This window comes from Nothoprocta perdicaria, unplaced genomic scaffold (assembly GCF_003342845.1).
Source record: "Nothoprocta perdicaria isolate Ctin4 unplaced genomic scaffold, notPer1 scaffold_357, whole genome shotgun sequence".
NCBI classification, from domain to species: Eukaryota; Metazoa; Chordata; class Aves; order Tinamiformes; family Tinamidae; genus Nothoprocta; species Nothoprocta perdicaria.
Window position 1 is genome coordinate 257,955 of NW_020455596.1, and position 17,724 is coordinate 275,678.

General features: G+C 41.3%; 1 protein-coding gene across 1 annotated transcript in view; it reads right to left on the reverse strand.

Moving 5' to 3' along the window:
• SMARCC1 (SWI/SNF related, matrix associated, actin dependent regulator of chromatin subfamily c member 1) overlaps nt 1–14,732 on the reverse strand; it is a 69,422-nt gene extending 54,690 nt beyond the window's left edge. The window contains exons 1-6 of the mRNA XM_026044264.1: nt 14,724–14,732; nt 14,065–14,076; nt 10,482–10,601; nt 5,601–5,686; nt 1,926–2,007; nt 789–881 (exon numbers count right to left, since the gene is read on the reverse strand). Of these exons, the coding sequence (XP_025900049.1) occupies nt 789–881; nt 1,926–2,007; nt 5,601–5,686; nt 10,482–10,601; nt 14,065–14,076; nt 14,724–14,732 (402 nt within the window). The remainder of the gene's footprint in view (nt 1–788; nt 882–1,925; nt 2,008–5,600; nt 5,687–10,481; nt 10,602–14,064; nt 14,077–14,723) is intronic.
• Nucleotides 14,733–17,724: the final 2,992 nt, after the last annotated feature.

A 17,724-nucleotide genomic window follows, 5' to 3' on the forward strand; every position in this document is an offset into this window, starting at 1 on the left:
GTCTGGCCCTGTCCTCTTTACACCAGCTCCATCGGTTTTCTCTTTTCCAGGCTGCACAGTCCCAGCTCTCTCAGCCTCTCCGCAGGAGAGATGCTCCAGTCCCTCCATCATCTCAGTAGCTCTTCACTGGATTTACTCCGATAGTTCCATATCCTAGAACTGGTACTAGTACCCAGGTTTAACTGGTGCTGTTCTCCAGCAGGTCTCCAAGATTACTCAGTATTAAAGAAACACCCCAAATCACTGGCAGATTAAATTACAACAGCAAGATATCGCTTATTAGATGATGAAAATATTCCCAGGAAAATCAAAAGACATTCTACTCAACATAAAGAAGAAAAAAAAGCACAGAAATAAGAATTTAAAAGTAGTGATTATTTTAAGAACAAAATTACTTTATGCAGCTTGTTGCCACATATTTGGAATAGCTGCATTACACACTACCTTTTTTGGTCTGAGATATGGACAGGCTGTGAGCTTTGTTTTAAATGGGCATTCGTTCTCCTGCAGCTTTAAATCAGCTAGGGCTTAAAGCCAACTCACTGAGACAGTGCAAAACTAATTCCAATTATTACTTTACACTTCAATAGCAATTTTCGATCTACTTTTAGAACAGAGTTATGCTTTTATTTCCATTAGAGATAACTAATAGTGACATTTTACAAATGGGGACCTTCTGGTGTTAAGTGATTTGCTCCTGCTGTCTTGTCTCATCAGACATGACTGGTACGTCGAGGGCAAAGAAATCCAACTGATAAAACATTTGAGATCTGCTGTGCAATAGCTACCTGGTGACGTTTGACAATGTCCTTCAATTTATTAGCCAACTTCAGTTCTATATCTGGGATGAGGTAGATGGTTGGTCTGCTCAGACAATTGTTCTAGGGCAAAGAACAGAAAGGTCAATAAGAAACCTGTAGGACATCTGTGACTGTGATAAAAAAAATAAAATAAAAAGTTCTATGTCCACCACCAATGCTTGAAAAGGCTCTAAATGACCAGTACATATCAACCTGCAGTACGGCATGCTCCTTCTGGCTTCAGAAACCCCCCAAGACAGCAGGTCTCCCCTTGCACGTCTCCCCATTACATTATCTCGTGCTCTGGTTCCTTCTGGCCTCTGCAAATCTATTAGTGCTGCCAGAAACTTTAGAATGAGTGAAGGGAACTTGATCGAATGCAACTTTTCTTGGGCATCTGCTTTCACAAAATCTTTAATGAAAATCACGCCTTTGGAATCCAACTATTCCGGACATGTTGTAGATTGCTTCCCATGAAAGGAAATTTAGGTCCCCTGTGGGTCAAGGTCCCAATCGGAATGTGTCCTGTTGCACTGATGTGCACGTTCCTGCATTTTTAGGATAGTGATAGGTATTGGTTCCTTTTATTTTGTGCTTAACATGTGCCTAATTACAAAGTCATTTATATATAATATATATTCACACTAACATATACTATTTTAGACGCATAAAAAGTATTCCTGCTTTTCACTGTTCTTCCTCCTATTTCCATTTTTGACAAGCACAAGGAAGTTCCGTCTTGAATATATTATACACACAGACCATGGATTTACAGTCAGAGGAAAATATTCTGCTTTTCACACACAGAAGTAAAAAACTCTATGTTTTAACTTGATATTAATTCTCCATGGAGCTGCTTCCTGCTATCTGCTGGTAATAATTCCAGAGCTCAGATAAAACAAGCGAGTCTAGAATGTCACCCAGCCAGGAAAAATAATTAAATAAATCAAATTCACTACAAAGCTGAAAGTCTCCAAAACGGTACGTCCAGAACCAGGGTCAGGTGGTGCTGCCAAGGCAGTCCTGAGCCCCTGGAACGCACTAATCCTGCCTAGTGAGTCATTTTCCCGGAGCATGTGCAGAGGACAATGAAACACCAAATGGTTTTGGACATAAGCTTCTTGCCTGCACTAGTGTTTTCTCGATGTTCATGAACATCTCCACGTTTCGATCCATTCGGGATGGATTCTGCAGGTCAAACCTCCGCCTGTTGAGGAAAGAGATTCAAAAATATTAAAGAATTCAATTTTCCCCCATTCAGCAGTAAAGAAATGTTCATGTTTTACGCACACACATACACACCCACACAAACACAGCTGACTGTGGTAGCTACATAAGAACATCCATCATAATAACATTTAAAGCACAGTCTCAAGTATATTTTTACTCCACTGGGCAACCCTCATAAGCAAGAGTACCACAACATCAATCGACAAAGGCAACAGATTTCTTGATTAGAAATATGAAGGTGGAAATTCTCCAATAAAACCCTGGAGCAGGGCCAGGTGCTTCACAAGTCACACAGGGAAATTAAATGAAAACACCACGATGCCCACAATGGATTTCAATAACACATGAGCAAATGTTCACGTTTCTCCCATTTCTCCTCGCACGCATCCGTGTGCCCAGATTCTGACCCGGGAAGAACACAGCCATGCGCTTTCCTCTGGGAATGGCAGCAAGACACCCCACACAGCAGAACTGTAATAATCCACAGACACATTTTACAATTGTATTTACTGCACTTGGGTACTGTAATAAATTCTCTACTTCAGTAAATGAGCGATGAAAAATTTCAAACTCCTGGTACTGGTCTATGCATCTATTACAAATGATGGGGGAAAAACTCAATATCTTAGACTTTCAGCTGGGGAAGGGAGGATAGCAGAAGCCTCCAAGCAGCATCCTGCTGCACTCTCTGAAAGCCACACATCTTCACAACTCATGGGGGAATCAACTCGAGAAACTGAATAGCATCCCCTGAGAACCTGAAGGATCAGGACAGCAACGGCAAGCGAGCAGGCTCAGTGCTAAATTCAGTTCTGAATTTAGTACCTGGATTAGCACCGTCGCAAAGATCCACAAGGCCAAGCAAGGGTGAAGAGCACTGTAGGTGTCTCTAGGAATCAGTCCTGGCTTGTAATGATTCAGCTTTTCCACAGCAAGGTCTATATAGATAATCAGCTTGCTGGCTCTTAGTGGACACTGCCTTGTGCAGAAGTTTTGGAAAAAGGCTGCCAAAATACTCTGATAATGCTCTTAACTGGGGCGCCGAGCCTGCATTCAGGAGCAGGACACAGGCAGAAGGGATTGCAGCAGTGAGTGCTCTCTGCATTCAGCACAGGGAAAGAACATGCATGTGATTACCATGGAGTGACCCATGGGCTTCAAGTCCATTCCTCAACTTACCCTGCAAGAATTTATACCTGGACCTTAATGAGAATTTCTTCTAAAGACATGCTTGTTTCCCATAAAACACCAAATCAATTTTTACCGTTTATAAATACACAATGAAGGCAATTCAAAGCAAGACTGATTTTTCCTCACCAAACCCATTACCACGCAACTCTAGTATCACATTAACATTACCCTACCAAGTTTAAAAAAAAAGGACATTTTAACGGAGACCACCAGGTTTTCCTTCATTTGAGTCTCTCTGGCATTTTCAAAAGGAAGCTGCCTGCACAGATGGTTCTAGATAAATGCGCTCCTGTGTTGTGCATCACTAGCAGCAGTCACTATTCGTGACTGCTTCTGCTATTAGTGGTCTCTCTCTTCAAGCACTGCTGCAGATTCCTCCCTCCGCCCTAACGACCTGGCAAAACCCATAATATTCTGCTGTATTCTGCAGAATAATCTTTCAATATTTAAAAGAAAGTTATGATCTAAGCAGCTGTTGTGCATGGTGAAGATTTTACATTGACTTCTAGCGGTAGGACTAGTCATCAAGAAGTCTGTCAGCTCACTGCACAACACAAGAGAGATGTATTTTTAATATATTAATACATTATTAACATGTTATATCTATAATACATAGGATTTAAACACCCAAGATGAAGTGATCACTCCCCAGCGTTCATACATTGACAGCTTCATAGTTCGTTCAATACGTATGCTACTCGAGTAGCTATAATAAAGTCTCCAGGTTGAATATAAGCACCAAATATATGTAAGTAGAGCTCTTAATGCCCCCACATTTTTGCCTGCTCTTGAATCCCAGAATCTAAGAGAAGCATGTCAATATATTAAGAAACAGAACTTTGTAGTAGCCCACTTGGATAAACCAGCGCTAACTCTTCCAGTTCTTGGTTTAACTGATGCCCTCTAACAGGTTTTAGCACACAGCTACTTGAATGGCAGTGATAGACAAGGTATGTCCAGGTGCACTGGGTAAGTGCATTTTTCAGACATACCTATTATGACGAGGAAACGTACTTCTCCTATAAGACAGATCATTCACAAACAGGTTAAGCAAGAGTGACAATGCATAGCATTAAAAAAAAAAATCATGTTTCAGGCAAAACACCACATATTATTTGTTTGAGTCAGTGAAGGATACATTCCAAGCTCTAAGTCTGAACCTCAGAGTTAAAGTATTACTTCCCTCTACATCCCACATGCACAAACACAAGGCACTACCCACTAGTTTTGAGGAATCGGCAAGAGAGGGAGAAGAGAGGAGGCAGCCACAAATCTGAGCTCAAAGTTTCAGCAACTGGAAACTAAATTTGCTTGGAAAAAAGTGGGAATGTTTAAATATCATGAAATGGGAGCCATTAAACTCCAGTATCACGACACTCCTGAATGATATGTCACACTATAAGTGGCATCATGTCCTGGATGATGGCAATGTCAAAGTAAGAAAATAGACTTCTGATAGTAGTCACTCATACTGGCTCTCTGGTTACTTCTACCTCATATATCCCAATTAGCTGACATGAGAATAAGTAACTCCTAAAAAATACCAACCTTACTAAAACAACTTTATTTTTGCCTTTTAATTTGCTCCTGTGGATCACAGAAACATACCCACCTTCAGGAATGCTGTTACAGATCAACAACATGAGATCAGCAACTATTTAAATAGGTGTATGGGACAGTCACTGCTTGCTTTTAGCTAACGACTTTTCATCCTCAGACTTTTCCCAGTGTTCTCAAATACTGTAATTCATGCTACTGTCCTCTTGAGGAATGGATTTTAACTTAGAAACACCCAAGTTGTTACAGTACCGGGTGTCGCGTGAGTAGCTGCAGTATCAGCAGCTACATGGGCAATCACAGAATCGTAATGGTTGGAAAAGACCTTCAAGATCATTAAGTCCAACTGTAAAATGTTTCTATACTATCTATACTCCTCATCTGTGGAGGCTGATAAGCAACTATATACTTCGTATTTACTGGTATCTGTTATGCTTTATATTTTCTCAGTAGTAATTAAATCCCCATACTTGATATAACAACAAAAATTTCCATCTTACAGATGGCAGAGATTCCAAGATACCAGTTAATTTGCTCAGCCATACAGCAAATAAATGGCAAAAAAGTCTCAAGCGCGTAATCTAATCCCCAACCCTAGGTTCCAGGGCTCAAACTTGGACAACTTCTGTTTAAATTTGGGGTTAAGTGGTGTGTGTTTCTCAAAACAAACAAACAAAACCCTCTCCTCTTCCCATCTCCAACTCCCTTGCCAATTGGGTACAATTGTCCAGAAAGTATTAAACTTTAAATAGTTCGCATAAGCATTTCATGTGTTTAATTTCATGCAAAAAAAAAGGTGTATAAATCAAAGCAAAAACTTACCAGCCCTGTTCATTCTTATATTTGTAAGCAGCACCAAGAATGTGACATAATGTACCTCCAGCTTTGAAATCCATGAAGCACTTTGCCTAAAATCAGGAAGAGCAAACAGTGACATTAATTTCTATGTAATTACCATAATCAGTGCGAAGACATTGCTGTTAGTTGGCAGTTTTAGACACCTGATTTATCAAACAGTTTAATTTTCATATGATTACTTCATAGTTTTATGTTCTTTGAAAAGTTTTCAAGCACATGAGCGAATTCCGTTTAAGAGGATTTATGGATCAAGCAGATATCAACCTGATGCATCTGAAGCTATTAGTCCTTTCTTGTATGAATATGTGGAAAAAATCTTCCACAGCTGAAGAAACAAATCAGAGCTGCCTCTGAATCTCCCTTTTGCAGTTTATTACAATGAAAATCTTAGCATTAGCCAAATATATCTTCATCTGCACTGAACAGACAAAACCAATCAGTAGACATGAAGAACGAGGAGCAACAGGGAATACTGAATGCAAGTTTTATAGACTCCCTCCTCCGCTGTAATAAACAGTTCAGTTTGTGGAGACACAGAAAGGCCACCATGCAGATCAACCCCAAAACGCTAAAATCAAGTCACTTCTTGACCTTACTATTAGAGCATAGCTGGGCTATGCATTAGTAAATACGCTCTCAAAAGTCAGGAACTGAAACTCAAATAGCACCATGAAGAGACTGAAAACAGCCCATTGATGGTCACCAACTCCATTCTCTAAAAACAGATGTTCAACTGATGGCTAAGAACTGCACGTTTTTGTCCAATTGTAGACTGAAAGTGCTTGGAATAAGCAAACTCCTGTTAGGCAAGGTGAGAAAGGGAAAAGGTTTGGATAGCACAGCTAAAACCCAGCATTTCACACAAACACACCAACAGGAGTTACCTCAACCACCCCCCTTTCCCAGACCACTGCCCTACACTGACTCTGCCACTCTCACACGTGTGATTCAGCACAGGAAAAGGAAGCAAAAAAGAGCATTTATGAACCAGTTAGAGAGGAAGCTACATTTCAGGGTTATTTTTCACATTAGAAACATTTCTAATCTAGGTTCTGGCTAACTTTTAAGCTAAGAAGAGGTCTTCTCTGAACTCAGTTACATTTTACTTCAGGACTATTTGTTAAAGTTGAACAACCAACAAGTTCCAGGTAGTTTTAGCTTTACTACGAGTTGTAAATTCCCTCTTCAAGCAGGCAAATAAAACAGGGGCATGGGCACTACAATGAAATGTTCCTTTTCTCAGCTGCACAGCTGCTAATGGAAGGCAAAGCAGTTCTACAAGGTATCACATACCCCAGTGTACAGTAACACCAGAAAAGAGATCCTTGAGAAGCACTCAGCAAGAACAGAGCTGTTCCTGCTCTCCCATCTGTTTAGAGCCCTCCTGTACACAGCAAGTAATAGAAGACTTCAAAGCTGCTCTGCAGCGACTTGCCAACTTGGGGGTTGCAGATATTTGAGTCTCATCCTTAGCAAAGCAAAGTCCTTTACAGCAGGAGCAGAAAACTCAATTCTGGAGGTGGTCTCTGATCAGAAGGTTGACTGGAAACAAACCTTTTTAACGCAGTGAATGATTTTACTAACGTAGTACTTGACTCCCTGGTTTTCAACTACACCTATGCACATGCATGCCCTAAAAAATTGCCAGAAAACACCCTTGTAATGAGTATTTGTGGGATGCTTATGCAGAAGGTTGTTGATCTGTAGGGCTGTTATGTATGTATGGCCATCCAGAATCACCGCTCTAGCTTTGTGGATATGCTAGACACGCCACAGAGCTGAACAAAACCACAGCAGCGGCACCTGCTCCATCTGTGCTTAAGGGTCTCGACATAACTGTTCTACCCAACTGCTCCCTCCTTCAAAATCTGGGTTTGTTTTTGGGGGAGAAGGGCGGAATTGCTGCATCTTCTCCCTCATCAGGCTGCCCGTCAGTAGCCCATTCGCTTCAAGCATTAGGGCCTGCCCACAAGAGCGTCCAAGAGGCAATGTTAGACTTTCTGGTGACAAAGTGGCAGCGCTGGGCCCTGAACAGGCAGTTCCTCACCCCGGGGCTCTGCAAGGCAGAGCACGGACACAGGAACCTAGCACAAGGCTGACAGTAATCACAGGCTTTGGCAAATTACAGCTTTATTATCACAGAAAGACTGGCGAATAGCAACCTATGAAAAATAGGATACACGTTTCTCTCATAGGCATAGGTCACTTTTTCAAACTTACAGACCTCAGCAAGACTCTGCTAGGCTTGTAGCAAAAACTGCAATTACAATAAAAGGAATTAGCTTTTAACAATTAGACAGAAGCTGTTCTCCAGAAGATGATAATGGAGAGTAAGCCAGATTCTCTTCAACATTTTTCCGTAACCAAATCCTTCCAGTAATCCTTTCAGAACATTCCAGCCTTGTAACAAGGCAATTAAGATTGGCTGGTCTCATAATTGTCTGTTTAAAGGGTTAGTATCTTAGTACAAGCTGCCCATGAAACAGGTAGGACTGAGAGAATTAATCAGAATTTTTGCTTGAGAGAAATAACAAAGGTGGATAATACATGTTTAAAGACAGTAATTAGAATACATTGAAGGCATTGAAGTCCACTGTAAGAACAGTCTTCTATTTACAGATCCTGTACTGTGCTGCATCCTCAAAGAATTCGCAACCTTTAACTATTTCATTCACTCAAAGCACTAAAAATGTATGAAATTTATTTCACTAAACGCAGACTGTGATGGCTTTAATTCAGTCCAAGCCAGAGAAATGAACCTTGAACAGGCCTGAACAAGCCTGAACAGACCAGCCTCCCTTTGTGACTGGCTGCTCCACCATGGAAGCGCAGCCACTTGGAGAAAAAGCTGGTCTGAGACCTGTTTGTACTGGGAGAATAAGTATAAGGACTCCGATGTGAACAGGAGCACGAGCAACCTTGGAGCAAGAAGCAACCTTGCTAATGTTCTCATTAGCAAGCGTTCCTGGAGGGCTACATCCTTGGGTTTTGCAGCAACTGCAGTTCTAAAGAGCAGCCCTTAATCTGAAATAAACTGCCCTACTGAGGGAAACACTGCAGAGCGTATTCGTGGAAATCAGGAATCAGCATCAAAGAAGGGGCTGCTCTCTGGGTTCTTTGGCGATGGCCAAAGTTGTGAACAACTTGTGAATCACCTACATGTACAGAGCATTCCAAGTTTCAGCGCTCGGCATTTTTGTTTTGTTTTCCTCCATACAAGGATTACCTCCTCCTCACTGATTCTTAACTCAAGATCCTCCCCTGCCTGGGACACGGTGATATTAAGCAATCATTAAGATAACTAAGAGACTCCCTTAGTCTCAATTCAGTTTCTTTTCAGTGAAGGACTTCTAAATAGTTTTATTTGGAATAGAACTGAAACATTCCGGCTCTTCTTCAAAATGCAATAATAGAACAACAAAATCTCCTTGGTTGCCTAAAAAAATATCTCAAATGTCCACATTGCCATATCAAAACAAACCACAATATTCAACTCTGATTGTAAGGATCGAACATTTTGTTACTGCCACTGAATTCATGTGATCAGAGTGGGAGAGATGGTGAGTTACATCCGAATAGCCCCTTGTGCTGCTTCCCTGGGTGTTCCAGGGAAGCAGGCATCCGCATCAAGAGATTCACCCAAGAAGCGAGTTGAATTTCTAATTTGCATGTATTCACAATCTTGATAAGAATGGATACATGAACAAGACATATATTTTTAAAAAAGTTAATTACAAAATAAAAAGGAAGTACTCTAAACTGGTAAATCAAAGTAGATATGAATACTTTCCATCGTTTCTAAATGATTTGAGCTTATTACACTAGTTATACATATTTCCAACTTAGGACTGTGCAATCTAGGATTCTGTTTGATGCACAAACTAGATCCTTACTGAGTAGGGATCCTGAGGCAAAGACAATCAATAACTCCGCTCGGACACTAGTGACCCGTACCATTTAATCGGATGGTCTGCAGCTCTCACTATTTTGACTTGATAAATTTTCTGAAGAGACTTATTTAAAGCACTGATTACAACACGACAATTCCTCTCAAGTTCTTCTGCACATTGCTGCTTACTTACATACTTGTGACAGTCTTCCTGACCCATAAAAGACTACTTTGAATCAGACTGGATGCTTGAACCATAGGGATGCTGCCATCCTTGCCTTGCACAACTAAGTGCCCTTTGTCTTTACCATTACACCTACCCCTGTCATCTCCATCAGACACTTAGAATTCCAGCACGTTTGGACATGACTGTCATGGTATACAGGGTTCCAAGCACAACAGAGCTCGTGTCTGAGTGGAATCACCAGGAATATCACTAGTAAATTAGCACAAAGTTTGCAGTTTAAATACCATAGGCAGCCCTCAAAATGTTGATATTGTTTCTGTATATTTAATATTAAAACTTACCAATATTCTGAATGACTGAAAAACAAAGCCAGACTGAGTAGGTAACTATGCATAACCAACATATACATTAAATCTGGCAGCATTACAAGTTTGAAGCTGTCACTGAATATTTCTGTTGCTTAAAACTTGTTTGATTTGGAAACAGCATGTTAGCTGGTCTGTTTAGGATGCATCAGTCTGAACAGGTCTGACTTTAAATGTTCTTTGGGAAAAGGTACATGTGCTAGATACTAAATCTTTTCAACCATATTCATGAAATTCTTTGCAAATGTGGAGCGAATATTCAATTGAAAATCTGCCCTTACAAAAGAGAGCTGTTGTACTTCGCCCGTGTGACAAAAGCTCCCAGTCAGCTGGAAGGCCGCCAGCAGCACGGAGATGGGGCAAACAGTGGAATAAGGGATCGCGGCGCGGCGCTTCATACTCACAGGAAGCTTTGTGAAGGCAGGATTGGTGACATGTTTTCCAAAGGCATCTTCCTGGAATTGCAGCAGCTGCACTACCAGCCCAGCCAGAGTTTTATTGGTAGGAGCATCTGCTTGAACATACTGAAAAACAAAACAAAAAAAAACACACACTTAGTTGGGACAGAGGATATAAAGCATAAAGACTGACTTAGCAAATCCCCAGGCTATTCTACCAGCTGCCGAGCACAGCCTAAGATGCAAGGACATGATCTGTGCTTCGGCTTAGGTATGCAGTGAGGAGCACTAGAGCACAACTACATTTTTTAAACTGTAATCCTAAAATACATCAGGTATCTGTGGATCATCACCAGTTCACCATGACCACTGGTGTTTTAGAGATAGGAATTAACTACTTCAGCCCAGTTGCTAGTTCCCAATAAAGTAACAGGCTAATCATGGCCTCCACATCCACAGAGTCGACAGCCTTTTTAGAATCTCTCAGCAATTAATTCCAATTACTTTGGTTAATCCTAATAGCCCCATTCGTTAATGTTTAACAGTTCATATACAAAAAAGAACTGACCCAAACAACTACAAAAGCAGTGTTCTGTAAGAATCTAAACTGCTTCCCCAGGATGTCCTTGCAATAAAAAAACGCTCATCTAAAGGGGAAATGACTGCACAGAGTACATAAAAATTGAGTGGCTGCAGAGTTTTAATTACTCCTCATACTGACCGGAATCTTTTCACCAAGCCAAAAAGATTTCTCTTGGCGGGATTCAGTTAGAAACTATATTTACAGAATACAGTAGTATTAGCTATTCTACAGTCATTTATCCGCGCGACAGTATGAACCCTAAGGCCTTTGTTTTACCCACAACCCAAAGCCCAAGATCTGTGAACCAGTCTTCAGAAGTTTACATCTGATGTTTTAAATAGTGAAATTTAGATAAGCTTTCCAAAACACTATAAGTAGTAAATCACTATAGAACATGTAACTTTTCCATGATGATTTTATAGTACTTAAATACCTGAAGATGCAAGTTCTTTCAGCACTTGTTGAAAGGCAGAGAGATATATCTGAGAAATTAGAGACTCAAATGAACTAGTCAGTCAGCAACAAGAGACTCAGCAAGTGTCCTACTATGTGTTTAAAAAAACCTGATCTGAAAATATGACCCCATAAGAGAACAGAAGGACAAACTTCCAGGGCTTTGCTTGCCTTCCTCCAGTGAAAGGCAGGCAACTGTGACAACTTTATCCAATTAACAACTGCTATTAATTCACACCAGCTACTACAGAGATATGAAATAGCTGTAATAGTCAGCTTGTTCTTCCGGCTGGAGCAACCCTGAAGAATTTTGGTCTTGAGAGATTTTAAAAGCACCTGGAATTCCACATTCCTCTCAGTTAGTAACTAGAAGTTTCAACTAGAAGCTCTCACTTGACTGCAGCTGAAGTAACCAATTAACCACAGCAATTTTAGTAGTTTGAAAGTAGTACTTTGGTTAGAATTACTGATCCTGGACAGGATGGCAAAATAGAGCAGGTAACTAACACAAGTACTCCAGTTAATTCAGCATCTTCACTCAAATAAAATGAAATATAACGAAGTCTTTGCATTAGTCCGCCAGCTCAAAGGTGAGCATCCCATTCCTTTGCCCTTACTGCAGCTAGTAGAACTGTCCACCGGGAGGCAAAGAATAATACTTAAAAATGCTTAAATACTTAAACCTGCCAGAACTCTTTCTGTCAGGGTCTTAATTTCTGGTAGATAAGAAAGGTAACAGAACACTCCAAGTTAAGTTGTTAACAGAAGGTACACATCACTTTTAAAGCAAGAAAGAAAATAACACAACAGTCACACCAAGGATGTGCAGAAAGGTGTCCTGTATCACAGCTGACAGCTCAAAACCTCTGCACATTCAGCCTCTACACCAGCACCTTCCTATAATATCTGAATAAGTCTCGTCCTTTCAGTCAGTTAATGTTTATTATTATGCAATCAAGCAAATACGAGCCAGAAGATGTGAGCAAATTGGGTAATTACTAAGCTACGGTTTCACGGAGATACAGAAGTGAAACTAAAAGCACAGCAAATCAAGCAGCAGTAGATCAGTTTATGTGAAATAAGCCCACTCCTAGTTTCAAAGCAGCCTTGGTCATCAACACATTCACACACCATCCCTGTTAAATACACCCAAAAAGCAAAGCTGGTAGCTCTAAGTTAAGACCGGTTGTTTAAGACTGTCTCCCGATTTAACAGTAACTGTTTGTTTAAACATATATAGAGCACTATAGATATAACAGCTTTCTGGTTAAAAAGAGCACACTGTAGTGCTACAACTCTGGTCTGCATATTCCAGGAAAAATAAAAAAAATCCAAAAGTTACTTCTACATCTACATGGATGCTGCACAACCTTCATTATTAGGGCATTACTGAATGGAAGGGCCCTCAATCATGCACAGGGACGAATTAACGCAGCACTGTTGCATTTGCCTTTGTTTTTTTTAATATAGTGTAAAATTTATCAATCTTCTTGCAACAATGCAGTATTTTAATTGAATAAAGCAATGAAAGAGTGACTTAAGCATAAAATGCAACAAGGCAGCACGTATTGATGGCTTCTATTAATAGTTTGTGAAAGAGTAACAACCATTTCTGTACTTAAAAACATGACGAAAATCCATCACCAACCCCAGAATTTGAATTCAGCTCGTTGACTTCTCAATCCACACAGTCTACTTAATCTAGAGTATTTGGTAGAGTATTGGTAGAGTAATTGGAATACTTGGCAGAGTATTTTTTTGGCACTTGTAAGTAGAAGTCATTGAGACAACATTATGGTCAGACATGAGGCACGTGCTCTCGATTTAAGAGCTGCTCCAGCCCCTTGTAAACACGGGAGGACATGATGTACGCAGTCCCGCCACCTCAGCTGAACACTGAACTCGGAGCAGGCACTACTCTTGCAGGGACTTACTCTATTTCATTAAGATGTTTTCCTTCAGAAAGACATTTCGTAACAACATAGTTGGGAGACTTCTTAGTGTGAATCTTTTTGGCCATTTACTTTTTTACATGCAGATCCCCATTTACCTCTCGCAGGAGTCACCTGAAGATAACATTAGGAACTGCTGGCTTTTTTTTTTAGACTAAATCTGGCAAATGTTTTACACAAGCAAAGTCATTTTTTCCCCTAAATTTCTCCTGAACATCAAGGGCAGAAACCTCCAAAAGGAGGCAAAAAGAATCCACCCATTCACTCACTGTACCCTAACCAGCAGGGCGCATGGATCTTGCTATAAGCTTTAAAACAGTAAAATTCTAAGATTATTTCCTAGTTGATATACAGTGTTTTGGAGCATGGAAATGAAGGAAACATGGAAAATGAAGGCTGGACACTCCAGCAGGACATAGCTGCAGCTTTTCATTACTCTCCAGAGCAGATAGAAGCTGAAAGTGATTGCGCAACAAAAATACAGAAATTCTAAAAGGCGGAAATTATGCCTAGTTACACACCACATGGCTTCAGCATAATTTTTTTCTAAGGTGCTGAAATATCAAAGCCTGATCTATACATATTAAAGCCTGATCTATACCGTAAAGACGTTCTGCCGATCAGAAACACAAAGAAAACACACGCACGCCTGAGCTGTACTGGCAACAAGCAGGAATCACACGCGACCAGAAGCCCAACCCAGATTATCCAGGGAGAGAGCAACCACACGCAGCAGACAGCGCTACCTTCACTAGCGAGACCAGCCATCCCCACCTCGCTGGAAGAGCCTTTGTCCCAAGGGCAGAAGGGAAGCTCTGAGCACCCAGTTTTGCTGTGGTTACTGACCTCAAATAACCCCACTACGGCTCTGTGTTGCAGCATTGATGCACAAAATCCTTTCCTTCCACCAAAACAAAGAGCACCTAGGCTCAGACCACTAAATACCGGAGAAAAGAAGGAAGAGCTGCATTAAAGTATTCTGATTTAGGCTATAATTCCCTTTTACTTCCTTCTTAAAGGCACAAACACTAACAAACTCTAAGCACATGTACAGAAATCCCTCCCTCGGATTAAATCGCCATCAGTCAGTAAGGAAATACTTGATAAGGATAACACCAACAAAGTGGGACTAGTAGAAGGACGATTACGAACGGTCTAAATTCAGCTCTTGGCTTGCAGTGAACAAGCAGGTGGTCTCCGAGGAGGGACCACAGCCCTAACAACTGCCATTCGGCAGCAGCTGCCGAGGAAGGACGGCACCTCCTCCATGGCCACGCTGAGGATTATCAGAGATTGCATAAAGGAATCTCACACCTATCGTTATTGTCTCGCAGCAGACGAGCACGTGTGCTCCGCTTGCGTGCGGCTGGTGCCTCGCAACAGCGTCGTGCTGCGAATTAATGGCAAGAGGGAAACAGAAAATTTAGTATTTTACACAGAACACCTGGCAGCAGTAAAAGTGCTTTACGTACTCTCAACAAAACGCCCAATTCCAGGCAATACCTAGGGCACAGCAACACAGTATTGTACCTGTATGTGTGGCCCATGCTTGGTCTACTCTAGAACAAGGCTTTGAAGCTCCTACCAATTAATATATAGAACTGCACGTTCTCAGCATTCTGGAGTCATGCTTAATGACTACGACTAAGATCTTCCTCTTTAACAGCAGCAACACAAAACCAAACACCCTATACCCTAGGAAAACATTCTGAACACAAGGAGTAATTCCTCTTCCCGACAAGTCATTTTAATATAAGCAATTTGTTGCTTAAAGTCAAAGGGATTGCCTAAACAACACAAAATAAGTCACTGAGCATTAACCAAACATTTATGAAGTGAATTGCTCAGTTTTGCCTCCACCTTTGAACTGCAAATTCCCACTTACAATGGACACCTTTATGTCACTAGAGTTAATCTTCCCAAATGCTCCTCCAGGTCTTAAAAACCACAGCCTGAAATACAGTTTGCAACTCGCAAGGAAGAGGAGCCCAAACATCTGAAATGCAGCCCAAGGCCTGGGGAGAAATTACAGGACAAATTACACTTTTCAGTACAGAGAATCAGTGCAACACGAGCCACACACATTATATGTAAAAAAGAGGGAAGGACACGGGAGGCTGGAAGCCGCAATTTCACTTTCTGGCATTATGCGTGGTGTCAGTAAGCCCATCCTCAATATTCCTTCTATTTCTACAAGCTTCTCCACTGAAACAGATGTTTCTTCCCTCTGCTACGCAAATTCCTACCACACACACACACACACACCATCTTTCTGAGCATGAAGAAAGGGCCTTTTCTCATTATCAGCACTTCAGCTAGGAAGAAGAAACGGGCCTCGAAAGCTCCAATCCTACAGATTAACAAAGAAAAGCATACAGATCAATTTTTAAGAGTATATGGTGAACACGTGTCAGCTGTAGGCCCTAAAATACTCTTAGGAAAAAGAACACTCCTATAGCAAAACCACCACCTGAATCACAGGAAACAAGGTTAAAAAATAAGTATCTACTATGCAAAGCAGATCCCTCAAGAAGAATTAAAGTCTGTTAAGTACAATTTAGAAAGGAAGTAATAATTCCATTTAGAATTTTGGGCTACATCTTTAAATATTAAAATTAAACTTTAAACTGATAATTATCAGTTTCTCGTTTCAAAAGAAAAATAAAAACCACACAAATATTTTCAGTTTTTCTTCTTACGTTTTAAGGAATTTATATGGCAATATTTTGGATATCACTTGCTCACCACGCATTTCTGCATAGTCCACTTCTGTTTATCTTTCAGAGCTTAAGAAATAAATATAACCATCTAATCTCTCTAATCAGTAATACCAACAAGCATAAACTAATTATAATAAAGAGTTCTGCTTTGATCCGCAAAATGAAAGCTCCCTTTCTTGAACCAGAGATGGTCAGAGCGCTGGCAGGCTACGTTAAGGTGGGAACCAACTCAACTAGGCAGTTTTCCTTCACAACAGCCAGGGACAAGTGGAGTTAAGAATAACTGTCAACGCTTTTAATAGCACGATTTGAGAAAGCTCATCAGCAAGGCGGCAGGTGTCAGCTCCAGGCCGCTGCAGAATTAGTGAACTTATTATCTTGCACGTATTTCATCAAGAAAACAAAATGAAAGAATATTCCCCCTCGAAAGCCTAGAAACAGGGCGAAAGGCCTCAAAACATCAAGTCAAACCAAAGACATAGTTTTACAGTGTCACTCCTTGGTCAATATATGCAATTTAAGAGGCTCACTTAAATTACTACCTGTCCCCCACTGCACTGATTCTTGACTATATGTGGCCACATGCCAAAGAGATATGCGGAAAGACCGGTAAAACACCCCTCTAAACACACTGTTTTTGTTTTCGAACTCAGATCAGTTCACGCATCCATTTCAGAGCTTTGCCACATAATCAAATCAGCAGCTCCGCAGAGCAATGGGAGGCAAACTGATCCATAGGTTACTTAAACCAGACCTACCAAGGAGGGGAGGAGAAGAAAACAACATATACAGATCACTATCTCCTACATCTGAGAGAAATATGAAAAATAAGCACTCGTAGTTTGTCTAGCATCTCCCCTCGACAGTTCTCACCAGCTTTGTCCTCAAAACATGCACCCTAGGATGCCTGCAAAGCCATCCGGGCACAATTCTGTGTCTTGGGAAATACCTGTCTGCTTATTTTTCAATATCTATGTATACAGAATCACACTGAGAGCTGGAAAGTTGTTAGGGCGGAAAGAAATCAAAACAATAAGTTTAAAAAGAGGCAGCACATGGCAGGAACAACACACAGCGAGCAACCAGACGCAAACCCGATGGCCAGTGCTGAGCTTCCCCACGCGCGCTAGACTTGGTACAACACAAACAGCATGAGCAGAATTTATTTTTCCTAATAAAAAATAAATAAATGAAAATAAATTAAAAAAAAGAAAAGAAACCAGAAAAAACGGGGTGTGGCTTTAAGGAAAGCCAGGTAACTGCCTGGCAGGCAGCGCTGCGACTTGTCCGCACAAGAAAGTTGCGGCTGCGCTCGGTATCAACAGGGGTGCGATGCCCTGGAAACAGCCCTGAGGGACGGGGGCAGCCGGGGGTATTTTGCCTATTTGGGGGGGTTTCTTTGTTCGTTCTCTCGCCCGTGCCGAGGCGGTCGGCAGCCCCCGCCGCGCGGCGGGGCCGAACGGCGGCGCGGAGGGGCCCACGCGGCCGGGCCGGGCCGGGCCGCGCTGCTCCCGCCGCTCACAAAGGGCCGCCGGCGGCCG